The 21,654-nt window shown below is 42.0% G+C and overlaps 1 protein-coding gene across 1 annotated transcript in view; it reads left to right on the forward strand.

The window, feature by feature from the left end:
* Positions 1-21,654, forward strand: part of KIF13A (kinesin family member 13A) — a 762,232-nt gene that overhangs the window by 406,207 nt on the left and 334,371 nt on the right. The window contains exons 10-11 of the mRNA XM_086965110.1: positions 4,493-4,604; positions 7,411-7,623. Of these exons, the coding sequence (XP_086821236.1) occupies positions 4,493-4,604; positions 7,411-7,623 (325 nt within the window). The remainder of the gene's footprint in view (positions 1-4,492; positions 4,605-7,410; positions 7,624-21,654) is intronic.

A 21,654-nucleotide genomic window follows, 5' to 3' on the forward strand; every position in this document is an offset into this window, starting at 1 on the left:
GGGAAGAAGTGCCTCCATGCTGCGGATGCGTAATTGTATTTACTATTTTCCAAAAGCAGGCGCTATCCTTATGGTTAATGTGTGGAGGAGCTTTGCCCAAATGTAATTTTTGTAATTTTTTATTGATGTCCCATTTCAGTTTCTTTAATGATGATCAATTGTGGGATTCGCTGGGGCAAGAAAGGGTCAGGAGGTGCAGAAAAGGACCATATCAAGTTGGATAGTCCTCTGTATTGTGACCTGCTATGGAGTGGCCAAGAAGCTGCTTCTGGAAAGTCTGAGGGCTCATTTGACTAGAGCGGAGCAGGTATATTGCTGAGTGTGGGTGCGTGGAAAGTGAAAGGTCATACTACATACACCATTACTACTTACCCACACGTCTAGATAGACTAGTTCTCGCTGATTAATAAGATTACTATAGAGGATCTGGACTAGTCCTCCATTCCTCTCTCTCTTCTTGATATATTATGATATATATTGTCTAGCATTCAGCTGCTGAACATATGGTGTTGTTCTCGGAGTCCTTATTTTGCTTGACATTGAAGTTGACTTAGATGATGATGGCTGGTCGACTTTCCCTCAGCGTTGAGGGCTTTCAAAAAGGGTAAACTTTTTGTTTCATACTACATACACCATTGCTACTTCCCGACATGTCTAGATAGACAATATATATTGCCACGACAGTGAGCATATAGCTCCTTGGTCACTATCCACAACACTGCCCCCTCATAAAAAGCATTGGCATATTTACTGAGTAATATCAATGGAGCTTGAGGTCTAACCCATTCATAAAAAGAAGTTGGACACTAACCAACCACCACCACATATGGCCCTGTCACATACTAAAAAAATCAGACTCTGACCAAGACCTTTTACATGACCTTTTACCAAATATACCGCAACCCAAGGTCCATTAAGATACTTAGCAAGATTACAGGGCAGTGCCTCAGGACATGAGGCATACCTTGCCAGAGGTCCCCTCCAGCAGTCTATCGGAAAAACGAAAATAAAATGTGTTTTAGCATTTGCCCAGCCACACCTTGGCAACCCAATTTTAAAAGCTGAATTAGCCAGGTGGATTGTAAAATGTACTCACATATGTTATGCCAAAACCAAACAAATATTAAACTCTGTGCCTCAGACACATCCTACACGCAAGAAAGATGCCACAGTGACTTTTCTAAGCTGTATCATAGTAGACGATACATTCAAACTGCTATTGAGTCATTTGTGTTACTTCACTAAGCATCACTTTGTGGACATTTATGCCTGACGAGAACCAGAACTAGGCCAATCTATGCTTACAACATTGTTCCATACGTCTCCCGTTTCTGCTCACAAGCCACTACTTTTGCAATTGGGCACTGCTCTTTAGCCTTTGCACAATGTGTGCATGCTGCAAAAGAGGAACGTTACTTACCTGTAAGGGTTTGTCGTGCTGCAGAATCACATATTCTGTCTCCAGTTCACAGAAATTGTAAAGCTTTGCATATCCACACTTTTATGCTTACAATTATGGGAAAAACACAAACTAAGGTTGGAGTCTATGCCTTGGTGTACTGTGGATATCAGGGGAGGTATCATGGGTGATTTCTAAACTGAAACTCCTTCAAAGAAAAAAAAACATCAATTTGCAGTGCCCGAGCTCAACAATAGAAGACCACAGTCTGCACAGCACCTCATCTACAATACTACAAGCTGGAAACCAAATTTTACAGGTAAGTTGTGTTTTCCTTCCTTGTCATAACTGAGCCTGTAGTCTTCTTCATTGCCTTTCCCAGTCCGAGCCAGTTTCACTGTGTACTGAAAGAAGTACCTGCCAGCTTTCTCAATGCATTTACATGAAACAGGCTGACTGGGGTTCACCATACAATTTTAAAAGTATAAGCCAAGGCCAAGATTAACAACTTCCCCGTACTCACCACTTTTAAAACTGATTAATTTCCAATATATATATTTTTTTACTAATTTATTTCAACAGTGTTAGGAAGGTCTCTGCCATTATAGCATCAAGCTACACTTCTGACTAACATTTACACAGATTTCCTCTTTCGTTAGCCAAAAGCTTAACAACTTCTCATCACTCTTGAACCTCTCTGTTTCCCTAAGATCAGGTCTGTTTTTCTGTGCCCCCCCCCTCCCCTTAGAACATCATCATCCAGTCCTAAGTAATGAACCTGTTTGAACACTATTAAAATAGCCTCCCTGAACTTAGAGACTTTTTTTCTCTTTAACCGTCTATGGGCAACATCTTAAGCGTGCAATAAAATGTTAACCCTACAGTTTCTAACAATGGATATCACATGTAGCTGCTTTAATTATGTTGTAATAATGTGTTATTTCACAGCACATCTCTCATATTGAATTGTTTGTCTCCATCCATTGCTCTTTTCTTATGCCAAATGTGGTTAATGCTGATTTGGCCATCAGTATAAAACAAATTAATTGTATATGATGAACATATGTCATTTGGCATCCTTTAACAGTTTTCGACTTTGAGTAATGGACCTTCCCTTCACCAGCATACATAGGCAGATACTTACTTCACCCAAGGCTTTTTAAAAAAACATGTAATCTTACCCTCTGTTAGACTGATCTTCTCTTCTTTCCTCAAAACCACAGAAACTATACCCTCTATTAGGATTTAGGGCACATATCTGGACGTCCATGTCTGAAATGGCCAGAGTCCACCTGATGAGCATACTGTATTATGGACAACAGTGAGGAATTATCCCAATCTTTGTTAATATTCTCCTAAGAATGGTTTCATATGTGTTTTAGATCCTTCATGAGCTCATGAAATACATGGTGTGAAGTTTCCACTCTTTGAGAAAAGCTCATAGTTGGTGTAAAGCTGCTTTAAGCTGTTTCGAACAATGACTTTGTGTAGGCCTCAATGAGATGAAAATCCTGGGCTCGATCTCTCTAGGTCTCCGCTCTACTCAGATTGTGTTTGGTATTGAAACATGAGCCAGAGAACTTTAAATGCCATTTCTTATTTGGATTCTTGATTTTGTTCGCACTTAGTCCGCTAACGTGCTGACCCATGCACCTGTCACAGGAATACAAAATTTAGCACATTCCACTTCATTGCCACACATGGCTAAAAAAAACTATTATTTCTTCTCCTGGGAGTTAAACAACATCCGCTCAAAGCAACCAACTACGAGTGAGCCTCAGCTCCTATAGTGCCCTCATTGCCAGTCAATGTGCAGATAAAAATCTTCCCCTTTTGGGTCCTCGTGACCCCTAATAATCTGGGGAGCAACATTTTCATCAATCCTGATGGGCTATCCAATGTTTGTAATAAAACCTGATAGGGCAACTGTATTCTGTCATAAATATTTGATGGGCGAACGTCTGATACAGATAATTGCCATCTGTACTTATTTAGCTAATATTCTCATTGCAGGTATACATCATTTTTGAGCGCAGATAAACCTGAGGTCTTATTGTTGACAAGTATAAATCAGTCATAAAATGCGTACTTTATTGATGCGTTGATATGGAAAATACCATTATGGCTATATTTAAAAATGACAGCACCTGGAAAAAAAAATCCAGATTATTTCTCCTCCGTGTCACCATCCAAGTTCTCCCCCCTAATTCCTCGATACCTTTGCAGTTCTGTGGTTGCAATTCTCAAGCCTACTTTTGATGCTGTATTCTTGAAATATTTATTGAACAATGTAATATTTACCTTGTCCATAATGTTAAAACTGACCTAGTATGTCCCGCTTTTAGACGTTTCTCAAGAAAGTTTTATGTAATATTTTTTTATTAATAAGGACCTCTTCCTATGAAGAGTAATTACCCCATGATTCTTACTGTCCATGTTTCTGTTTTCCTAGTTTTGTTATTACAGTTTTATGTGATGCTACTGTGTTTTGGTTCATCTATTATGTTATTATAAAATTCACTTTCAACATATGGGTCGACTGCAGTCCACCCATTAACATTGTGAATTTGAGCCCTCTTAGGCTTTGATGCCAGATAAGCCTTTCTTGTTACTGATGTTTAATTTCGATCTTAAAAATACTATGCTGCATTCTTTATCTTTGAATTGGATTAGAAGCTTTATCCTCTTTGTGGTTATTGATTATACCAGGCAACTAATCAATTGCTTTGTTTGAAGTGAACAGTAATTGGCTGCTGATTAGAACCCCTTCCTGTTTTCCTCCCTGACATAAAATACCTTCTATACCAGATGACAGTTTAATGCTTTTCAATTCTTGCATTGCCTTGAATTTCACTGTAGCGAATGTTTTATCCATGGTCCTTGAGGTATTTCTGCTATTTGAAGTCCATTTGTATTTCATTCTATCTTGTTGTACTGTTAGCATTCTTTTGTAAAGTGTCACTTGTAACACTTTATGCACTCAACCATAGACACTTTCCTGATTTTGTCATTTGCTTCACCACGCAAGAGAAAAAGCTGGTATGTGGTAGCAGGTGCCATCTTTATACACCTTTGCTTGATTTCCATTGTTAGGTCGCTCACAACATTGGGTTTAGTGATCTCTTCGTTGGCTGACCAGGCTGCTGGAAAGGGGAAGAACAAGTTTGTGCCTTACAGAGACTCTGTGCTCACATGGCTTCTCAAGGTAAGATAATGTTCTGTGTAAGTGCAACATGCACCCTGGTGAAGACACTTAGGAGTCAAGAATTTCTTTCAAATTTTAATATGAGAGCTACTGTTTTGTCCTACAATGGTCATTCCTTAATTGCCTTAGTACAAGCATGTGAGAACTAGCTTGTAATTGCAATAACATGTCATTACTGTCTTCTATGTTATTGAAGACACCTAGATATGTTGCGGAGCCTTCACTGATACCACCAGATTTCAGCTTTGAGGTGACAGAGGGGACAGTTTGCTTGGTGTTTCCCTAACTTCCATTTTTAGGTGCTAGAAAATACTCCCCACAGAAACCTAATAAAAGGCTTGCAAGTAACAGTATTGAAACATTGCTATTGAGATTACTTGAAAGTTGAAAGTCCTTGGCACAACAATTCTGTCTAATCCTACTCCTTATTTCAGAAACTCTGTATGTGTCCCTAAGCTTAGATTTTTTTAGTTTGTGCTGCTTTGGTTCTCATGTTCAGGTGACTCACAGCTTGCGGTTGGTCACAACTGATCGAACTTTATGCCGTCTTTTTTCCTGAAAACCAAGAGGGAAGAGTACCTGTTGGCCCTCTGTGGAAATAAGTGTGCTCTCTGTCATGATTGAAACATTCCATGTAAGTGTGTATGTGTTTGTTTGTATGTGTTTACGTATGTTTGTGTGTCCTCATGTCTGCCCTTTTCCTTTCTGTGGCCAAGCCTGCCCTATGTTTTCCTCAGTCCGCTTATGGTTCCTCTCTTTCTCTTGTGTCCATCCATTCTTACCCCTTCTCCATATCTCTCATAATACTTTCCCTATGTTTCTTTGTGTCCATGTCTCCATGTACCTCCATATCTCCCAGTGTTTCTGTAGTCCATTTATCCCTGCCTGGCTTTGTGTCTGTTTTTCCATTTATCTGCTTCCTTCTGTCTGTTCTCCTTTCTTTCTTCCCTCTCTATTGTCCACTCCTGCCAGTGCCCTTTCCTGAAGTCCATGTCCCGCTCTCCATGTGTTGAAGTGGTTCTGTGAGCAACTGGAACATGTGCAGAAACTCGTCTCTGGTGGCAGGCTGGTCGATACCAGTCAGCAAGCACACTAGATAGTGGTAGGTTTTTCGGGGGGTGCTTCTAAGGTGCTCTTTGGGTGCATGTCATAATAAACTTGTACTGGCAATAATACAGATTTATTAGGGCAAGGTGTTTGATACCAAACACCAAAGGTTTCAGTAAAGCGATCCTGTAGTTGGGGAACTCGTAATGACAAGTGCCTAGTACATGTACTTAAGATGGGTTTGCTGTTCGCGGGGAACTTGTAATGACCAGTGCCTAGTACATATACTTAAGATGACTTACCTGTTCACTTGTACAACCTAGTAGTTGAACTAGATAGAACAGGGGTATATCTGCTCATACAGATATGCCTTCATATGTAATATAATGCACTCTGCCTTAGGGTTACAAAGCTTGCTGTAGGGATGACTTACATATATTACATGCTTTGACGTTGGCATAGCATTCAGCGTGTGTCATGTTGGATTTTCACTCATGGTTTGCACCATGACACCCAGTCTGCAATGGCAGGCTGCATGCTGTTTGTATGGGGGTCCCATAGGGTGGTGTAATATATGCTGCATCCCTTAGGGACCTTCTTTAGTACCCACGCCCTAGGTACCCGGGGTGCCACTTAAAGGTGTGCTGAAATGTGTGCCAATTGTGTTACAGTTAAACCATTTTACCTTGTTTTAGGGAAAGAGCCTGGCACTGGGGCCTGGTTAGCAGGGATCTAGTGCACATCAGTCGAAAAATATCAGTACAGCGACAAAAACTGGGGGCACCTTTCTTACACAGGTGTGTAAGAAAGGGCCCCTTTGTCGTGGTAAATCCAGATATAAAACCACACCTCTCTGGTTCTTTCCTTTTAAAACAAAAGGAAAAGGCACATACAAATGTTACCAAATGTCACTCCACTGAGTTTAAAAAGAAATATATATATATATGTTTTACTCCATGTGTTTTTGGTCCTAAGAGTAAGATTTCAGGATCATGTTTAGTGATAAAATTCTCCAAGTATCTGTGATGTTAGAGAAAAAGCTCTGAGGTTTATCTTTTTGTAACAATTCATGTCACAAACACAATAAAACGAAGTCACACTGCAAGGATATTCCTGTATTTAGTTAAATATCGGGATGTTGTTTATAGATGCATTAAGGAGCAGTCCATATATATATATGTGCAAATTGCATTAGCTCTTTAATCAGGATTTATTAGAATTTACCTGTGCTGAAATAATTTTAACTCCAGCAACTGAATTTGTAATTTTTGTTCTGCATCCCCCAGTGAGGGACTTCCTCAAGATAACCTTTTATGTTTCCTGGATGCATGTGGAGGAAAACTGCACTTTTGCTAGACACAGCCTTTCATTTTTCAATCTCCTGGAAGAAATACCTCATGCTAGCCTTTGGTGCTGATATAGGGACAGGTAGACTCATCACAGGACAAAGAAATTGAGAAAACAGACTGCGCCAAATTGCCTGTCACGGCCAGAAGTAAATTAAAGCCATTCTTCCCCTTGAAGCCTCAAAGTGTGATTAATCTTGATTATTTGGACAATTTTGACTGAGACTCCTAAAAGAACCTACCAGCTGAGGTTGTTTTTTAATTACAAGTGCCTTCCCAAGATATATTGAAACCACCATAGGAAACTTGAACCTATATTCTTTAGGCAAAATTCAGTTAATAGACTTTGTATTTTGTAAACCTGAGGGGGTCACATTTTGTTCCTAATACACATCACATTGATTACTTTAAAGGACAACTTGGGAGGCAACAGCAAAACAGCCATGATTGCCACAATTAGCCCAGCAGCTGACAACTACGAAGAAACTCTTTCCACGCTGAGATATGCTGACCGCGCCAAGAGAATCGTCAACCATGCCGTGGTGAATGAAGATCCGAACGCCAGAGTAATCCGAGAGCTACGGGAAGAGGTTGAGAAACTCAAGGAGCAGCTTTCACAGGCTGAGGTACAAATGCTCACGGGACGGTTGTGAACTATGTGTTTAAGGCAAAAGGAAATTTGTGCATTCAGAATGCCGGTGAACGAGATGGAGAACCTGATTCAAAGCCACGTGGATCCTCTTTGAAATTTTAAATATTGAATTTAATAATTTGGTTTCTCATTGTGCTTTCCTCCCATGTTAGCAAAAAACACAATCCATTATTTTTACAATAAATACATCTTTCCGATAAACCGGAAGATTACTGAGTAGGAGGAAAGGGCGGTTGTGAAGGTTGGGGGAGAAGAAATCATTGGATGGGGAAAAGGCGAGACAGTGCCAGACTTGGGATGTAGCTTCTTGTAACTTTATTTCAGAAGGCTTAATCTGTCTCCAGGGCAGCTTCCACAGTGGAAGGTTGTAGTATTCCTGTATAGAGGAAATGGATGTATTTGTTCTTTCTCATTTGGGAATTCTGTGTGCATATCTGCACACGTTTTCACCTTGTTTGAGTCCTTACTTGGCTGAAAGGTAGCAGTAGCTTCGGCAAGTGCCTATACCTAGTTACCAAGTTACCTGTAATGCAAAGCCATGTAAGAATGTGTAGCCACAATAGGCCCACTCTGTTGACATCTGCTGTACTGAACTTTTATGTTTCAAGCTACTTGCAGTGTTTTTGGGTCATGATAGGACACAGTTTGAGAGAAAATATAGAATTAACTTTATAATGATGGATTTTTTGGTAGGTACAACCAGAAAAAGTCCAGGGAAGAAGTTAATAGTGTCCTCCTAACTTAAGCGCAACTGCCTTTTAACTATTTTGGGCATTATTGGCATTGATCGCAAGCACCTTGTGGTAGCTCTAGCATTAAACAGCCATGCTTTCTGATAAGCAAGCAGCACAATAAATAAACACTATCAAAGTCAGTAGGCCTGGCATATATTTTTAGTCATAATAAAACATTAAAGAAGCCTGTTGCAAAGAAAAATTCAACACAATCCGTTTGCTTTCTATATATTGTGCAATAAATAATTATTGTGTGAGGATTCGGAGTGGTTTTGAAATGTAAAATAATCTTTCATACATTGCAGTGTAAATAATCTAGAGGAGCTGGACTCCTTTACCAATCATCCAGTAGCATGGGTTGAGTGAGGAGTAGTCCTTTGGTGGGAGCCAAAGCCCGCTCTATGTATATTTTCAGTAACTGATCACAATATGTCTTCAAACAGCTTCAATGTTAAGCCAGGCCTACAAAGAATGGTATGCTTGATTTGGGAAAGGCACCTTTATTCCCTTTGGGCATTGATTTTCATTGCACTAGGTTTCTCAAGTGTAACGTTGTACTGGTAGCATGTTAGGTTGTGTTAGTGATAATTAATAAAGCACACATTCACCCACAGGTTTCTTGGCACTGGACAACATAGGTAGATCTTTCAATAGACTGCCTGAGTGGTCTTCTAAATCACCAAATTATGAGACTTCAGTCATTTTCAAGTGTGACTTGGGTTAGCATGCATAGGCTTGCGAGAAGATTCAGGTCTAGGCTTTTTTGAAGGTATCAATTCAGTTTTTGTCCTAAGCAAAATCGGAGGAGAATTCCACAAAGATTGTGCACATACCTAAAATTTCTGACCTCCCAATTTAGATTTGGCATTTCTTGAGGCCACAGAAAAGCATCCTATGGTGTGTGCGATATAAAACGTCTTGTAGTACGCTTGGAAATAAATGCAGGAGCTAGGCCATTAAGAGCGCGTAAGATAGTGCAAAGATTCCTAAATAACACTGCAAATCTCATTTATAATCGAAGAAAATGTTTAAGTAATGGGGAGTCCCAGTTAACATTGTTGGAGGCAGTCACCACTTTAACCTTGAGTGTATCACCATGAGCGTTGTGAAGGAGCAAACTAGTCAGTAATAATGCTAATTGAGCCAGCATGGACAATTTGTTTTCTCATTCTATACAGATCTAGGCTGTGTAAGCATCGACTGTGGGGTGCCTGTTAAGCCATCAGGATCTGTCTGTTATTAAGGAAGTCTTGGCATGACCTGCGAGTTGGTCCGCCTTACCCTGTGCGCTGCGGACAGCCTCTGAGGAAGCATTGTAGTTAGTTGGTTTGGACCTACGTGTAATTACTAGGCCTTTACCCCAGATTGGGCTCCGGTCGCATCTCTTTAAAATTCTTTGACAGCCCAGCAGCAGGGCTGATGCGCAGTACCTGCATTCTCCAACACAGTGGACAGGACCTGTGGCTTGAGGAATTTCTTTAAAGCCTGGAGGGGGTGCTTTAATCTATAACTTTACTGAAAGACAACATTGAAATAAGTGGTGCAGATTAACAAATGTAAATAAAATACCAGCCTCTTTAATGAGGTCATCCTGCTAGTCTAAACCTGCTTTTTCTTTAGATCCTCTACCTGTAGTTGCATGTCACTCCAAAAACAGCACATAACAGTACATGTTGAGGCACAGACCATTGAGTGTCAGATTGCCTCTCTGGAGTCACAGAGGTTGAGATGACACTGCTTCTTTAAGTTGCATGTTGAATTAGAATACTTGCATCAGATGGTGCCAACCGTGGAGATCAAATACAGTCTAGGGGAAAATTGCAGCATACGTGGATTTCAAAATAGTAACCAATTTGATTTCACCTTCTAAGATGCTCTCCAATGCCATTGAATAAACAGCAAAGCAAAAAATTATAAACCTCTGACAGAAAAGCTTCAAGCAGTAGCTCACTACCTACCATTAATGAGTCAGACATAAAAAGGTTTAAGCTACAGGTGCCCAATGCTATTTCCATGAAGAAAACATTTCAGGGTCTCTAAACTCATTTAAAAAAGCATTTGCAATGCAATAGGTCTCGCATTATTAAAGTTTGAGCTCTTTGTGTTGCCTAATTTAGCAATGCCACAATGCCAATCGCTTAAATTTTAATAAGGCGAGACCTATTGCATTGCAAATGTTTGCTTTGTCATGGTTTTTGTAAAACTCCGTTGTTGGGAGAACTGCCAGCCTCTCACCGTAGATAAAAAAAGGCTAAAAGCAAAAATCTGTTTTAGGTCACAGAAAGCACACGTTGCCTTAGTAAACCCTGTGTGGATGACACAAATATGAATGACACCACAATCGACTAATGGGTGAAGAGAGTGGGGTGAAATCAGCCTCGATAAGTTTAATATATGCTCAAAAGGTCTTGGCTATCTCCAGACCTATTGAGCCACAGGGAACAATAGAGGGGTCAGGTTTAACTAGTTCCCGCCTGCGGCAGGGGCATGCTGATTGGAAGCTGGCCAACCAGCTGCACAAAAGCACTGCAGCCTTAGATATTGTTTAAAATATGTTAAGCAGAAAGAAGTCTTGAAGTGATGAAAGGGATGAGGCTGCCGTGACAGTGCTGGAGTTAATTTTGCTGTGTTAAAAAACACACTATTACAGCATTTCACATTAAGGTCAGCTTGCACAGTCTTACACTCTGGCATCTGATGTTTTGTTTAGATTGACCCTATAAAAGTCTTAATTGAATGCATGAAAAAACCCTCAGAAAAGAACGAAGACAAAAATTAAATCTCCCCATGTGTAGGAATAGGGGATGTCCTTGGTGATGGGGGTGTTGAAAGGCTCGCCTTACCTAGAGCCAACCGGTCTTTTACAGACGTCAGTATGCTCCACTTGATGGATTTTTCTCAATAAGATGGCCCCACTCAAAAGGACTCCCCCACGGTACGAGTAACCAACACTGCACGCCCTCTCAGTCACTACAGCTCCGCTGGTTCTCCACCCGCCACTAGCCTCGCACAGACAGCAGTGCGGCCGGGAGCGTATTACCTGAGAGTGCTCTTGCGGGAAGGCTTCTCTCCAGTCGATCCTCCGGTGGGAGCCCTTCTCATCCAGCGCTTGTTGGGACGGAACTTCCTTCTGGCGGCTTTCCTGCTCTCTCCAGCGGTGACGTCGACGCAGGCGTCCTGTTTACCAGGCAACCCTCCGGCTTCAAGGCGCTGCACAAGTACAATAAAGGGAAGGTGGGGATATGAACAGGAGGGTGGAAGAAACAACATGGTCTTAAGCACAAGAAAAACGCCCTTGAAATGCATGTTGTACTAGGGTAGACTTGCTCTGCATGGACCTTGCCACTGCAAGCAAGCAACTGTTGCTACTCTTTCTACTTTATTAGGTCTCGCCTAAGGCATTGCTTTAGCAATGCTTGTTGGCAAGATATTATGTAGCGGCTTTAAAAAATGCACCCAAAGGCTTTTCTAGGCGTATTGCCTACAGTGCATGTGTGCGAGCGCCGACACATAGCACACCATTTGTCAGCTTGTGAGCCTCGGCATCAGACTTCAAAGGAATCCGCGCCCTCGACACGCAATGCAGAGAGCTTGTTTTTTATTATCTCCCAGTCAAGGTGGAACTTGCTGGCCTCGTTCTTGTGAGCCTTTATTTACTTGTGTTTCATTTGCCTCGGCTTCAAATGTTAATTGCCTGCTCCAAGCCTGCCTTCTTTTCATACAACGCAGCCTGCTTTTCTTTCACCCGGTGTTCGGTATCCGTGTTGTATTGCCTTAAGCCCCTCCCTCCCCATGCCGTTCAAGTTGTACATTTCCCACTCGCCTCCTGTTTTCCATGTTTCTCTACTCCAAACCTGCCCCACATTCCACTTTTCATTCACCCTGTTGTCTTGCCTTTAGCCCCTCCCTCCCCTCCTCATGTCGTTCAATTTGTAAATTCCTCGCTCCCCTCGTGTTGTCCATGTGTTTTTTTCTGTAATGGCCACTCTGGGAGCTTCTCCTCACTTCAGCACACACCTCGACCCCCCCCCCCCATTCCAGCCCCTAGCCTTGGAGCTCGCATGCACGGCGGGCAGGACCAGACCGATTGCGTTTCCAAAGCTTGTTCCATTTGCGCAGCTACACTTATTAATTAGCAAGTGTTACTTTGAAGCCGACAACTGGTGCCACTGGGGACAAGGCAGACAGAGCCATTCTTATGGGGCTACCCCCTCCCTTCTCCCTTATTACCGCGTGCATCCGCCTTCTCCAGCTCTTTCCTCTCTGCTTGAAACAGACAACAGGCGTCAATGGGTAACAACATAGACAGAGACATCCTGCTTGATGATGGGTTTGTCAATTACGTGTTAACACTAAACCGACACGAGGCGCCAGGAGAGCACAAGCTAGACCGAGACATCCGCCTTTATTGATGTCCTTAATTCATGCTTTACCTAGGACATTTTGAACCAGCAAAAACATGTACTTTCTTAAACTGTCTTAAACAGTATTGTTAGCGTGGTCACATTTTATTATAAACATGGTTGGATACTTTCAGACTTTCACTATATTGAAATTAAAGTCGGTATGAAAGCACATTTAACAGTATATTTTGTTTTTAAATATGGCATTTAAATTTAGCAAATTTAAATCGTTCATGCTTTATAACATCACACACTGCAATAGCTTATTATCTCTCTGCTTCTCTATCTCTTCCTTCTCTAATTCTCGTTATACTGAAATAACTCTACTCTTATACTATTTTGGAGGTTCTCTCTCTCTCACCCCTTTATCTGCGTTGCTTTTAAAAACAAGAACATACTTCCATTCCACTTCTTGCTGTCTCTGTATCACGCACCACATTTTGATATATGGCGACATTTTAATTCTAATTTTCCGCTATCCTCCTTCAGTACATTATTTTTCAGTCTGTACATTCTTCCTCAAACGACACTAACACTTTATACATACTTCTGTGACTGAGTTACCGGTATTTTGTCAGAGGTAAACAATATAAGGTATGCCCACTGGGTGAACACGCATGCACTTTTTCAAACTAACTGCAGGATCCATGTAAACAGACAATGACATTAAAACAGTATAAAACATCAAGACTCAAGTCCTGCTTGCAAGCGTTTCTTACACAACTAATGTCATAGCACATTTATGATGTTTACTCTCTAGTAGCCTTAGGATCAGTGGACGTTTCTAGTGGCATTCACGAAGCCACACCTATGCTCAATTATAAATTAAAGCAACTATTCCACTATGTTTTTGCTTCCATCAATACTTGGCTGTAACATGGGTTTTTGTTTGATCATAATCAAAATTTGAAGTATTAAAGAAGTGGGGCCATCATGTTTTGACCACACTGCTTACAACAACACCTCTCTCACTCTCTCTCTCTACACACCTCTCTCTCTCTCTCTCTCTACACACACCTCTCTCTCTCTCTCTCTCTCTCTCTCTACACACCTCTCTCTCTCTCTCTCTCTCTCTCTCTCTCTCTATATATATATATATATATATATATATATATATATATATACATATATAGCGTGATCAAGGGCATAACTTGCCAGAAACGCGTAGCTGATCTCTGTGGATAAAATAAACTACTTATGCTGATTTGTTTGTGGTCCGTCTCCCTTGTTTGCTGGTGTGCGAGGCTGTGACCTGAGACGCCTAGAAATTCGAGGAGGAGCTACATTGGTATATATATATATATATATATATATACACCTCTCTCTCTAACTCATTCTCTCAACACACCTCTCACTCTTTATATACACACCTCTCTCTACACACCTCTCTCTACACGCATCTCTCTCTCTCTCTCTCTCTACACGCATCTCCCTCTCACTCTCTACACGCATCTCCCTCTCACTCTCTACACGCATCTCTCTCTCTACACGCATCTCTCTCTCTCTCTACACACCTCGCGTACTCTTACTCTCTCACTCTCTCACTACACACACCTCTCTTGTGCTCTCTCTCTACACAACTTTTATTTAAGTATTAATTATTTAAAAAATAAAAGCCATTATTATTTGTAATATCAATACATCTAAGTCACGTAAATACAACACAAATTGCATTACAAATGCTATAGGTGTGAAACTTTCCTAATGCGAGACCTATTGTTTTGCAAATGCTTGTTTTTAAAATTACTTCTCTAACATTCTAATGCCAAACCAAGGTCACTTCCTGTAAGCAGATATCCATGAGCTCGAGGAGGGCTATTTTACTTCACTGGCAATTAATACAATGAGTGGTGCGCGCGAGCCGCCCACCTCTTTCCTGCTTTCATTTAGTTGCTTCCCTGTGTAATGGATCCAAACAGAGAACAATCCCCCGAGTGGTGCGCTTGTGTGCGCCACAGCGAGACATGTGTTTTCAATTATCGCGCCTGTATCTGGGCATGATAATTGAAACCACGTGCTCGTAACAGACACCAATGGGCCATGGGCGGAGCTTTGTGCCCGACTTTGGCCTATTGTGTGCTCTCTTTTATTACAAGACGCAGGCAAAGTTCAATCGCGTGGCACAAAAGGAAAAGGACACACAAGAAAATGCGATTCCTAGGTCGATTTTCAAACCCCCTCAAAGAGGTCTCTCGCTGCACGACAGTGCTGCGCACTGCAACGCAGGCGTTAGACTATAGAAAGTAAACTTGCCAATCATGGTACCGGTCCTAAGTACAGGTGTTCAAGTTAATAAGGTGGTGAGAGAAAAAAAATCCTACACTATTTTGGAAATAGTGCTTTCATACACAGGTAGCTCATCTGCCAAAACAATTATTGAATGCCAGCATATGTGAGCATATTAAATTAGGAATTTAATATTGCTTGGTCACTTTACTTGTAAAAAAAAACACAATCCAAAATATCCCATTAACTAAAAAAGTTAAATGCTTTAAGAATCCATCACATTTGAGTTTGTGCCCAGGCTCACCAAGCAATCTATAGCATCTAGGCTAAATCTTAATTTTTAAATATGGGATAGCACCTGGGATGAAAGCTTAACAAAATATCTGCCTTTAGAATTTAAGAAATGGCTCCCACCTAATCTGGTCGACCTTGATCTGTGCAGTGCTGCTCCCACGCCTTTGCTATTATTTTATCCCGTGGATGTCGAGGGTTGTTCATTTAAGGACGGATCCATGCCAGATTTTGAGCACATCCATTGAATACAGTAAATCCAACCAGGGATCATTTACTTAGTCCATGATCGTAAGGCATTGGTCTGGCCCACTTTGACCAATAGTGACCACCCCTGATTTAATTTAAGTCTTGTTTTGTGTGATCTTTTTCCTCTACTCCTACAAAAAGGTGGTGCTCATTTTGTAGCTCAGTCTTGCCATCATACTGTTATGGAGAGCACAGGTGTTTTGTGTCATTGTTGTCAATTTCGATGCAATTAGGAGAGGATTTGTTGCTGCTTTCTTGGAAACTGCTGTAACTTTATGCTGTTATTTGCAGCCAGGCCCTGTGCTGCTGTTGCGTGTCCGTCGGCCTCAGCAAATCTTTTGCTAGAGTCCTTCTGAGAAGGCCTTATGGTGCTACAGCACTCAAGTGACCCAGGCACTGCATTTTCCTTAAGCAGCAACATGGAAACTCTACCTCGTCTCCGCTTGCTAATGCTGGACTACATTAAGCTTTTGGTGGTTGGACAACGCAGTCACTCTGCTCTCCTCTCTTTGGCACATTAAAAAGTGACAGCTTAACTGCTGAGTCCTTGTACCAAAGAAATCATTAGCGTACAAAGGCCAGATGTAACTCTCTATTGATTGTTTTTGCAGAAGTTGACATCCTACAGGGTCCCCAACTTTGCTCTGGTATCCCCATGTCTTCAAGGTGCAGCACGCTGTCTACAGCTGAGCTCAGAGTATCTGAAACATCTATAAAAGACAGTTCTCCTTCCACATCAAGCTTTTCAGTCTCTGGCTGAGGTGTAAAGCATATGATTTTAAGAGGGAATTGGGTAGCTGGGTTACATATTTCTTTTTTAACAGTAAGGCCTGTCGGAGGGATGTCAGTTGTGCAAGGCCCTGCCTACAGACATCTGTGTATCACGCATGGAACTTGACCATTAACCTTTCAAAGCCCTGCAGTACCAAGCCTATGAGTTGTTGCTGGTATACACTAACTAAAGCCCAGGTAAGTTTGTATTTGAGTCCCCATTTTACTAGCATCACCTGGCTGCATGAAAAGAAAATGTATAAATATCTTAATTTCCTTTACCCTCCTTTTGCAACACCCTCCCTCTTGTAGCTTTGGGTTTCTGGTATTTCCCTAATGTAATATGATTTTGGTGCATTCACGCTTAAGCTGTCCAGCATAAACAGCCCGTTATTTCTCAACATGCTTCATGTCAGCATTTTTAGATTGTTTCTTGAAGCGAATTACAACAGCATCGAGCAGGAGAGAAGCTCACTTTGAAAGCTCATGATAAGAGTGTGTATTCATAAAATTGTCACTCTATTCCACTCTACGCCACTCCACACTAAGTCACTCAATTCTACACCACTGCACTCTACACCAATGCGCACTACTCCACTTTACACAAAACCAATACACTTTACGCCATTCTACTCTACACCATTGCACTCCAAAACTCTGTTGTGCAGCACTAAACTCTGGGCCACTGAACTCTGCACTCTATTCCAATGCAATCTACGCCACTACACTCTCTACCTTGCACCGCTCTACCTTGCACCGCTCTACCTTGCACCGCTCTACCTTGCACCGCTATACCTTGCACCGCTATACCTTGCACCGCTCTACCTTGCACCTCTCTACTTTGCACCGCTCTACTTTGCGGCACTCTCCGCTACGCTGCTCTGCGACACACCACTCTAGGCCACTCCACACAGCTAACTCAATACCAATTCACTCTACCCTGCACCACTCCACTCTGGAATATTCTACTCTATGCCACTCTACTCCACTCCATTCTACACTGTGCCACTCTACCCCACTGCACTCTATGCCACTCTACTCTGCCACTTCACTCTACATCACTCTACTCTGCAACACTGCTCTCTTAACCACTCTACTCTGCATTGCTCCATTCTACACCACTGCACACTAGGCCAATCCACTCTAATCTACTCTGCACCACTGCACTCTACAACACTCTATTCTATACCACTGCACTTTATTCCACTTCACTCTTCTCTGAAACAATCTACTCTAGGCAACTACAGTCTACGCCACTCGCTTTAACTCCACTTTACGACTCTCCACTCTACCCCAGTGCTCTCTACACCACTTTACTCAAAACGAATACACTCTACGCCACTGCACTCTATGCCAATCTACTGCGCACCACTGTACTATATGTCACTATACTCTACTCCTTCCACACCATTGCTCTCTTGTCACTTTACTTTGCAGCACTATTTGAGCCCCTCGAGTTCACCTTGGGTTCTGCATCGACTACTTTCCCTGACCCTGAACTGATTCCATCTTGATCCTTACTGAGGTCATGCTATGACTCCACTCCAATGGGTCAGCCTCATCTGAGCCCTTACGTCCATTGAATGAAGGCCTGACTAACACCCTGATGGTCACTTGGGCTATGCCTTGCTCTTTCCCACTAATTAACCGGTAAGTAGCCAGGCATCATAGACCAACGCCAGGTGACCCAGATTCACTTAAGCAGCACCCTACTCCTGATACTTTGGATGTCCAGGCCTCCTACCAGCAAAGGGAATCCTAATTTATTTTCCACGTGTCCTCTAGGTGGGGAGTCAGAAAGGATTGAGTCATTCTGGAAGCAAATTTTTTCATCGGTCGCCTTGGCCTTGAGGACACTCAGTGCAGTCTACCTGTTACATCTTTATACGCATTCCACGTAGGACATGCCCACGGCCAGTGAGAACTTACCAGCAATCACAGAGGAGTTTCAGGCCTCTTTGGCTCAAACCATTCATGACAGTCAGCAATTATGCTAAGTATGTAACTGGGGCTGACCTTAATACCATGGATTGTTTGGGACATGCAGTGAGCACAATTATGATACCACACAGACATGCTTTGATCTAGTCCACCCGCTTTTCTGAATTTGTGCAGGCATTCTTTATGGATTCCCTTCCAGTGGGTCCTGCTTACTTGGCGAAAAAGGCTGACTCTGCCTTTGAGCGATTTAAGGAAAGCAGAGTTGCTGTGCATTCCTTGGAACTTTCCACCCTAGCTCTGCAGCTTCCTCATAATTTTTGCTCCTTAAGAGGTTATTCCAAAAGGCCTGTGTATGGACATCGTCCTACCTTGCCACCCTCACAGCAGCCACCCCAGTCCTTTCTTGGCTGGGGATGGGGATCAAGCAGACATTGCGCTGGTCACCCTGGGCAATAATCTCAGTCACCTACGGCATCAGCCTCCAAACTGCTTTAGTTTTCCCTTACCGGCACACAACCACCCTCTGAGAAACAGAATCAGACATTTTCTCCTAGGTTGGCAGTCCATCACATCCAAAAGATGGGTTGGCAGATTGTCCAGCTGCTTTCAGAGAAGCAGCTTTCCATCTTGCTCCAAGTGGTGCATGCCTTACTGGCCAAATGGGACATAGAGAGGGTGCCTCTTTTGAAGTGGGAATAGATTGTGACTCCTCCTATTTCCTTGTGACAAATAGGGATAGATAACGTTATCCTATTTTAGATCTCTACCTTCTAAAATCTTTCCCAGTGAAGGGCAAATTCAAAATGCTCACACTTGCCCAAGTTCTCTCTGGCCTGGATCTGGGTGACCAGGTGGTTAACATGGACCTGGAGGGCTCATACTTTCATGTGCCTGTCCTGCAGTCCCACAGATGTTTCCCTCTCCACAGTTCGCCATTGAACCCTCCAGATGACAGCAAACATCCTGATATTGTTCAGGTCTTGAACAATGAGCCAAAGGTACACCTTACTCCTTATTGGAAGCTTACTTTTAGATGAGCTTTTCTGGACACGTTGCAGCCCAGTACTTTCCTGTGTCACAAAGCGTCTTATATACCTTGCCTATGAATCCAATATTTCAACCTCTGTTCTGGATCTCGTTGATAGCAGCACTGAGGATACTTGACCTGCCAGACTCATGTAGCCTGCTTTTTCACTTCACCAGGCGGCGTATGTGGACTTTGCAGTGGGATCTGAAATTTCAGTAGGCTCAAAATCAAGGCGACCTGGCAGATGTCATCCAGGTTTTAGACGAGGCGGCATGAGATCTGTAGTAGTGGCTGCTTGGCCACAACCTGACTAGTGGTCGACCCCCTATTGTTTCCCCACTCAAAGCTGGTGGTGGCAGCAGCTGTGTCACCGTTGGGTTGGGGGTGCTTTGGTCTCCAGGAATCCTGTCTGCAGATAGCTCTGTCGGAGCTGTGGACATCTGCCTTGTGCAAAAACATTCCTGCTGTCTATTAAGGGAAACTGCAACAAATGATGGACGAAATGCTGAATGATTCAAACCTTCTTCCCCAGTCAAGAGGTCTGGTTAAATCCATTGTTCTTTAACCCACTATGCCACCCCAGTTTGGACCCTGTCATATGCAAATCAATCTTGACCATGTGCCTCATGGGAACAGTCAAGACCGAACTGCCAAGCCAAGTCCTCCCTGGACCGGAAACAAGCATCCTGGGACTGGTTTCGGGTTATGTCACCCTTCATTAGCCAGGCTAACTTGAATGCAGTGGCACAGTGAGCAAGGGACCCATGTCTGGGCATACCCATCCCACTTAGGGCGAAAGGTGTAACTGCAACAAATGATAGACGGAATGCTGAATGATTCAAACATTCTCCCCCAGTCAAGGCGCAGGGTCAAGACTGAATTGCATATGGCTGGGTCCAAACTGGAATGGCATGGTGAGCAAATAAACAATAGATTTAGGCCCAGACCTCTGTACTGGGGTAAATGTAAGACATTGTTCTGCATTCTGTCCATCAATTGTTATTTTTGCATCTATTAAGGGAAGGCTGGTTTTGTTTCTCATGAATAACACTACGGCCATGTGGTACTGCAACAAGTGGAAGGGGGCGTGGGTCCTAGGTCCCATGCCAAGAGGCACGAGCTTCTGCAGTTGACCGGAGTGCTAGGGCATCTCCAGGACTGTGGCCCACCTGGTGGGATCTTTAAACTCCAGGGCAAACAACCACATTCAGTAACGTCTGATGGATCACAAGTGGCGATCTCATCCCGAGGTGGAGTAGAACTGATAGACATAGAAAAGTGATAAGAGTATTCCCAAGAAAGAGTGATACCGAAGATAAGTAACATGATGCCATATATCCGCTTTAAAAAATGTGGGTTCATATATTTTATTGCAAATCACTGTAGATTTTTTAACTGAAAATGTAATGCTGAACAAACTTTTTGGGGGAAAAATATTTATATTTATTGTTGTCATTTTAAAAAAAAGTAAACAAACCATACATCATTCAACTAGAATATGAGCACCGATCTTGGAAAAAATGTTGATTATCCTTACTTTAGGGAAGCAGCCAGATAAATAGGCTTGCTATGGAAATCACTTGTCAAGCGTACCTCTGCATTTATCTCATAGAAGTTCACTATCCACTATAAACAAAACATTAGATGCTGTTTTCAAACATATCATAACAGTGTAACTTTTCTGTCTGTGTTTTTCCAAATTATCTACTCCGTATATTTACTATATTGCTTTCTCAAACATACTTCATCAAACCATAATATATAAACCTACATTATTCGAGTTTTAGCTCTTCCCAGCCGATTCCTGTTATAATAACTGATATTATTAGGTATCAGCCTCTTTCCCAGTTGTTCGTAGCTCTAACTGGCCATGTTTTCCAAAAATCTCTACATTTAGTTCCCCTTTCCTTTAGTCTCAGAAAATGTTTTTTTTTCATCTCTTGGTTGTTGCCACTTAGGAGTTAGAGCTAGTTGTTTGCCCTTTAATTCTGGCTTCGATTGAACTGAATTATTCTAGTCAGAGCAGCTGGAAACTGTCACAAGCGTAATTGTATTGAACATATTCACAGTAGGTAGTTTTCTGACTCTCCAGTACACTAATTAAAGTTTGCAGTTTGAGTAGGTCTCGTTTCTGTTGAGCTTTGTTAGACAGAATAATTTTTATCTTCATTCAGTGAGAACATTTTTTTATTTTTACAAAGACTTAATCCTTAATTAAATTTGGAAATATGCATTTGTTATTTTTAAATTTGTGCATTTGTATGCAAATATAAGTTCCTAGGTTGTTTGTTAGCATTTCAGGAGTACAAATATTGACTGCATTATTCCGTTTATGGTGAATTGCTGTATTGATTTAATTTTTG

This window comes from Lissotriton vulgaris, chromosome 4_1 (assembly GCF_964263255.1).
Source record: "Lissotriton vulgaris chromosome 4_1, aLisVul1.2, whole genome shotgun sequence".
Taxonomy (NCBI): Eukaryota; Metazoa; Chordata; class Amphibia; order Caudata; family Salamandridae; genus Lissotriton; species Lissotriton vulgaris.